General features: G+C 47.4%; 1 protein-coding gene across 1 annotated transcript in view; it reads left to right on the top strand.

The window, feature by feature from the left end:
- The window catches only part of myo5aa (myosin VAa), a gene marked incomplete at both ends in the record, with an annotated part of 55,357 nt that overhangs the window by 14,594 nt on the left and 33,263 nt on the right, over positions 1-7,500 (top strand). Inside the window, 5 exon segments of the mRNA XM_084437496.1 lie at positions 3,550-3,694; positions 4,373-4,529; positions 7,270-7,318; positions 7,321-7,362; positions 7,365-7,411. Of these exon segments, the coding sequence (XP_084293622.1) occupies positions 3,550-3,694; positions 4,373-4,529; positions 7,270-7,318; positions 7,321-7,362; positions 7,365-7,411 (440 nt within the window).

Raw genomic sequence — 7,500 nt, 5'->3', positions numbered from 1 at the left:
CTCTAGATTTTCTTTTTGCCCCCCCCCAACAAAAAAGTAACAAAAAAGATATATTGATACTGTAAAACGGAAGATCAATACTGTATTGCAGGGAAAAAATATTGCGATGTGTATTGCTGTATTGATTTTATTACACCCCTAACACACACACACACACACACACACACACACACTCTCACACACACACACACACATACACAAATAACCTGACGCGCACCAGGTGGTTTGAACAACCATCTTCAGCATCTGAGAAAGCCTTGTTGGAAACGAGATAAATCAAATTCTTATCGAAGCCAGTCAGGAGAAGAGTGAAAACATCTTTTCCGCAGAGAAAAGCCTTCAGTGTCGTTCTTTGCTTTTCTTTCAATGAAGAAATCCTCTCCAGTTCAGATAGAACTGATGCTAGAGTATAACAGCATCTACTGTACGCTAACCTCATTGTGGCTTTAGAACGAACAGTTCTAAAGAACGCTGATTGGCCGATCGTTTTCTGGCCGGCCAATCAAACAGATCTCTATTGAGCTTTTCCAGATTGAAACGACGTGAGCTTGCGAGATAAGGATGGTCTCACGGAGTTACTAATACACACACACACACACACACACGCGCATGTACATGCCTAAATGTACACACATAATATGGGGGGTGGAAAGTGCCACTTATTTGCTAACTGAGCAGACACACGTGACGAACGTCCCCACGTGACCACGTGTGCTATTCACTAACGTAGCTAACCCAGCAAACGCTCGTCAGGGCCGGGGGTACTTGAGCACGTGTGCTATTCGCATACGTAGCTAACGTCGCTACGTGAGCACTTGTGCTACAGTAGGACCCCACTCATCCGAACCCAACGGGACCGCAGGTCGTTCGTATCTCTGAAATGTCCGGATGACTGGAACATATGTTAAAATGCACCAAATTCAATAAGTGGTATACTTGTTTCATATAGACTCATAATAGACCAATAAATACCCTTAATTACTTGTGAAAATGCATCAAAATTGCAATCAAATAGCCAACTAAACTCATATAGGCCAGTAGCCTATAATAAAATAACCGAATTTCCACTTGAGTGCTTGCTTTGATCAAATACAGTACTTTATTCTCAAATGAGGCTTACGCTGCATCGATAGGCTACTGTATTCGCAGAACAACATGGTATAGCCTAAAACAACCCAACATTAGAACAATTAGAGCAAATGATAATCAATAAATAAATAAATGAAATGACAGACAAGTTGTCGTGTCTTAGGCTATTGTAGCCTAAAAGAAAGTCTCTAAAACAACAGATGTAGACTAACGTGGCCTAGGCTGTAGGCTATTATTTAACAAATACAGTAGGTCTAGTAGGCTAATCTACATGCTCACAACACGTCTGTGTTCCTGAAGTCTATTAACTGGGAACGAAAAATGACTCGATGCTCCTCTGCTGACACGCTTTCTGGCTACCAAGGAATGCAGCTCTCGCGCAGCAGACTCGTTTGCGTTTTGCGCTCGACATTAGAAGAAATGAAACGTGACAGTAGACTACAGCCTACAGGCAACATGTAGGTCTACATACAGTTCTGTTTTTATTCACAGAAGGGTACAGTACTGTAATGAAAAGCCCACCAGTAACCAGATAGCAGGCAAAAAAAAAGGTGCGTTCGTTTGTGGTCGGACGTGGCAAGTCGCAAGTGGCAAAATACCTCCCTCCGACCTGTGTGCATTCGAGCTATAGCGAATGATATGATGATGATATGATATTGACATCAGCCGGCAACTGGAGGCTGAGAAACATATCCGAATTTGCGACGAGGAAGTGCGAGTTCAATTTGCCACCTCCCAGTTATAAACGAACGCACCATATACCCTGGCATGAGTGCGCTTTTTCATAACCATAGCAACCATTGCTTTATTGTACAAAGACTCAGTAAACTGTAAAAAGACAAGTTCAAGTTGGATTAGAGAGCTGTTGCTGATCGCGCCAAAAAGTATGTTTCCATACATAGCCTACCCATTCAGACCAGAGATTGAATCTGACATGGTGGTGGTGTAGCCTACTTCATTGTAGGAATAATAAGTATGGCTACAACTACACACAGGCCACAAAATACAATAACAAAATACAGACAACAGCGGCCACTAATGATTTTCTTTTCATTTTGGTATCAGGGCTTTTTCCAGGACTGTCAAATACGCCTATAGACAAAGGCTATCCGATTAATAAATGCACGGCACTAAACTTCTGGTATATACAGTATGTATAACGTGTTAGGCCTAGCCTAAGCTTACTTTAGTGCACAGCAAACTGCCTTTGCCCTTTAGGTCTTTATTGTTGTTGTTATTATTTTACTATGTCGAATGATTTGCCTGTTTGTGTGCTGCGCGCACCATTGCATTCCTGTACCCTCATTTATTTAATGTATTTCGTTAGATAAAAACGAATAATGTAGGCCACAACTAGGCTACACACATAGGATATAGATAAAATGTAGTGTAAAACGAAATAATAAAAAAACAGCGTAAAACGCAGACCGCGGTTGAAATCTATCAATTTGAACGCTCAGGATAATTCCTAACCGTGACAGCCCTATGGTTGACAAGTAGGCTAGTCATATTGAACAATACACTTTTATTTTGCCAATGAGCCTACTTCACAATATACTACGAATTTTCTTTCGGCCCATGGTGCATAACACAGATGGAGACATATTAGACAGGATGCAGGGACAATGTAAATAAATATAACACCAGTGAGTTAGCTACTACCACAGCACTTGGCGTGGCTGGAGAACATAAGCTAAGCCAAATGACGGTGGCAATAATAATATAACATAATTTATCTTGTCAGCAACACACAGTAAGCACAATAGTAGGAATAATAACATATATTAACCAGGTTATCTGTTAGTAGCCTGCTATTATTTAGGCTCAATAATCTAACGTTAAGTTGTCATATCACTGATCTCCCTGGACGGAGGCTGGCTAGCCATATCAGAGCTAACAAGAGAACTAGCAGCTTCAGTAACCTAATGATGGTGACGGCGACGTTCCTCAATACCACTCGTGGTCAAGTAGCGACGTCAGCTACGTTCGCAATACCACTCGTGGTCAAGTAGCGACGTCAGCTACGTTCGCAATACCACTCGTGGTCAAGTAGCGACGTTCGTCAGGTTTGTCTTCTCAGTTAGCAAATCCACACGGGCCATAATTACGGGAGCTAACGAGAGCCACGCGAATGCCGCGACCAATGCACACATTGCTGACTTACTTCAGGCCGCCGCCGTCGCTAGGACAAAATGTCGTGAGTCACGTCAGTCCTCCTATCAAATACAATGGGAGTCGAATGGATTTCACTCACGTAAACACGTACGTTTGTCAGCTCCGTATGCAGCTCAGTTCGCTCCGTGCGGTAAGAAATGGCACATTTCACCCCCCATAACATAAAGCCCACATACACAAACTCTCTCACACACACACACACGCACAACTCCAGCCTTCAGAAACGCTGTGAGCCGTGGGTTGCCCCTGTGTGACGTCTCCTCCCGCCCGGTGTGTTGACCGCAGGGATCGTGCTGGTGGCCATCAACCCCTACGAGAGCCTGCCCATCTACGGCACGGACGCCATCAACGCCTACAGCGGCCAGAACATGGGGGACATGGACCCACACATCTTCGCCGTGGCGGAGGAGGCGTACAAGCAGATGGCCAGGTGTGTGTGTGTGTGTGTGTGTGTGTGTGTGTGTGTGTGTGTGTGTGTGAGAGGTGTGTGTGTGTGTGTGTGTGTTGGAGTGTGTCTTGGAGTGTGTGTGTGTGCGTGCTGTGTGGATGTGTGTGTTGGAGTGTGTGTTGGAGTGTGTGTTAGAGTGGGTGTGTGTGCTAGAGTGTGTGCATGTTGGAGTGTGTGTGTGCTAGTGTGTGTGTGTGTGCGCGCTGTCTTCCTGTTGCTAGCCCCTACCACTTCTCTCAGGTTTGTAGGTCAGAGCTGAGCTAGATTCAATCCAGAAATAACTTGGTGGTCTCTCCAACCCACCCCCCCCCCCCCACCTTTCAAATTCAAATGGATTCATTAGTATGACAAAACAGAAATCTCTCTCTCTCACTCTGTTTCTCTGTCTCTCTTTCTTAGACTACTGTCATTTCTCACTGCAGGAGCTCTACTGAAAGTCCATCTCACACACACACACACACACACACACACACCTCTCCATCCATCACTGTGGTCTGTGGGGCGGTGGTGTTCTGACCCATCAGTGACCTGTGATCCCAGCTGAAGTCCACATTATGTATTATGTCCGCTAGACTGGAGAGAACCCCGTAGAACACACACACACACACACACACACACACACACACTCGTTTCAACGCTGTTCCTCTGCTCCTCGGTCAGGGATGAGCGGAACCAGTCCATCGTGGTGAGCGGCGAGTCGGGGGCGGGGAAGACGGTGTCGGCCAAGTACGCCATGAGGTACTTCGCCACGGTCAGCGGGTCGGCCAGCGAAACCAACGTGGAGGGGAAGGTGCTGGCCTCCAACCCCATCATGGAGGTGAGGGCCGTGTGTGTGTGTGTGTGTGTGTGTGTGTGTGTGTGTGTGTGTGTGTGTGTGTGTGTGTGTGTGTGTGTGTGTGTGTGTGTGTGTGTGTGTGTGTGTGTGTGTGTGTGTGTGTGTGTGTGTGTGTGTGTGTGTGTGTGTGTGTGTGTGTGTGTGTGTGTGTGTGTGTGTGTGTGTGTGTGTGTGTGTGTGTGAGAATTACAAGCTGGTAGTTTAGGGCGGCACAACCATCGGCCCGGCGAGCTGCCGGCTGTGTTGGGAGGACGAGGAGATACCAGCGAGGAGAGAGAGACGACGGAAAGAAAGCGGTCTCTCCTTCTCTCTTCCTCTCCTCCCCCCATCCCCCTTTCATGTGCCCCGGCCCTAGGCGTACCCTGCTTTGTGTGTGTGCGTTCGTTCGTCCGTGTGTGTGTGTCATGGGGGAGGGTACAGATCTCCCCTGTGCGCATATGCCACCGCCGGGCCCCACCTATCCCATCGCTGCACGATGACCTCACTCTCCTCCCGGAACGTTCAGCCAGAAGCGACCAATCGGAGCTCGGCTCCCGGGATGAATAAGCATCTTTCTTCCCTGCGTTGCAAAGGGAGGATGTCTGGTCCGAACGCTGAATGAATTTTGCCTGTGTGTCAACGCGCGGCTGGATTGCATCAGCTGTTGGCGACACAAAGGTGCTCCCTGTCTCCTAGTATATAGGGGTGTCCAGAGGGTCGGCCACTGATGTAAGGAGGGATTGGAATACCTGTGGGCTCTGCTGAAAGCCTCCTTGTCCGTGGGGAACAGGGCGAGTGTGTTTGCCCTTAGCTCAGCAAGAGCTCTGTCTGCACACACACACACACGCTTTAACCGCCTCCTTGACAAAAACCCGTGTGATTTCAGGGGCTGGATTTCTCAGTAAGGCGCTGTTTATTGGCTTCAAGCTCTTGCCAAGCGTGCGTGTGCGTGTGTGTGCGTGTGTGTGTGCGCGTGTGTGTGTGAGCTCTAGGAGCTGACTACAGCGGGTATCTCTGCAGATCTAGCAGGATTCCATCCCCCACAATTCTTAGTGCCACATGAAAGCCTCAATGCTCTCACCCCTAGGAACTGATTATATGATAAACACTCTTAGTTGAGCATTTATTACAAGGCTACTTGTTTTCAGATGTGCATTTTGTTCAAAGTCTTCCCTCCACAAAGGTGATTGTTAGTACCTACAAATACCTGGGCACAATCATTGACGACAAACTACACACAAACACCATCCATTCCAAAGCACAACAAAGACTGTTTTTACTGAGGAAGCTAAACTCTTTTAATGTAGACAAAACTCTTTTATAGACCTTTTATTGAATCAATTTGAACTTTTGTCCTGATTTGCTGGTTCGATAATCTCAAGGTGAAGAGCAAGACTAAGCTACAGAAAGTGGTGAACACCTGCTCTTAAGGCCGAGACGCACCGACCCGACATCAAAGAACTAGCGCCGCCGACGGCAACTGCCGTGCCGCCTCGCGTCGCCTGTACCAGGGCCGTTTCACTCGAACACACCAAGCGGACGGCAGCCAGCAGCCGACGAGCGCGTACGTTTCCGCGCCTGCGTGAGATGAAATAACTCCACACCACCAGGTGGCGGTAGTCTGTATCATCAAGAGGAAACGGAAAGACCGCCGGACGGATAAACCGTAAACAACGCAGCCATTTTTACAGCACTCTCGCTCAGCACGGGCGGTAGTCTCTGAGATGATCTACTAAATTGTGTAAGTTATCGGTCTGGTGTGTCGGGGGCTTAACATCCGAGGGACAGGGGGTCCTGGCTCAGTCTCTCTGCTCTGGACGACAGACACCTGGTCAGCAAAGCCCCCTCCATCCTGGTCGACACGTCCCACCCCCTGAAACAGCTCCACCTCCTGCCTTCTGGGCGGAGTACAGGGGCCCCTAGGCTCAGGAGCCCCAGAGATCAATGCTCCTTTATACCCAAGGCAATAGCTGCCATTAACCAGTAGGGAGGCACCGATTGCAAAATTCTGGGCCGATGTCCGATGTTTATTTTATTTTATTTTTATTCCCCCTTTTGTGACAGGGAAACAAAGAAATGATGCCTGCTTTTCAAATGGCCAGTTAGATTTGATGTGTTCAAATCCTTGGCTGTAGTACCTCCTCTTGAAATGTCACTTGAACAAGTTTTACAAGTTGCATAGCGCATATCTTTGTCTGAGATGATGAAATATTCCCACATGGCCGACATTTTTGTTTCACTTTAATTTGAAAGCAAACTACACGTGCGTTTGCGGCGTTATGTCACGGATCTTCTCCGAATCTGCAGCTGGGTAGGCTACGTTTTGCAACAAAAAAAGCCATAATTGTTGCGACATAACATCGGCCACTACCATCGGTGAATGTCATTTTATTTGCCGATGGGCCGGTGGCAGTCAACAAGGCCAACATGGGCCGATGCATTGGTACATCCCTATTAACCAGTAATTATCCAGTAGGCTTCCTTTAGGGAAATACTTGGGTGTTCTATTACTTGGACTTTCTTTTACTCATGGACTTTTTACATGCTTAGTTTTTTGTGAGAAGTCTTTTTTGAGTGGGTTTGTAGTGTTTATGTTAAAGCTGCACCTGAATTGCCCTCCGGGGACAATAGAGATTTATTGAATTGAATTGGATGAGTGTGATAGCGTTGCTTACAGAGTCAAGTTAAATGGAGTGTCTCACAGCCCGTCTGGTTGTGTGTGTGTGTGTGTGTCCCCTTTCAGGCGATAGGCAACGCCAAGACCACCCGCAACGACAACAGCAGTCGCTTTGGAAGTACATCGAGATCGGCTTCGACAGACGCTATCGCATCATCGGCGCAACATGAGGACGTACCTGCTGGAGAAGTCTCGAGTGGTGTTTCAGGTGAGCCACGGAAACGCACATGCGCAGGTCTGAACCCCACCTCTCTCTTCTCTCTCTCTCTCTCTCTCTCTGTGTCTCTCTCTCTCTCT

Source organism: Borostomias antarcticus (genome assembly GCF_949987555.1).
Source record: "Borostomias antarcticus genome assembly, chromosome: 4".
Lineage (NCBI taxonomy): Eukaryota > Metazoa > Chordata > Actinopteri > Stomiiformes > Stomiidae > Borostomias > Borostomias antarcticus.
The sequence above is the reverse complement of the archived record's forward strand: the minus strand, read 5'-3'. Positions and strand labels throughout refer to the sequence as shown.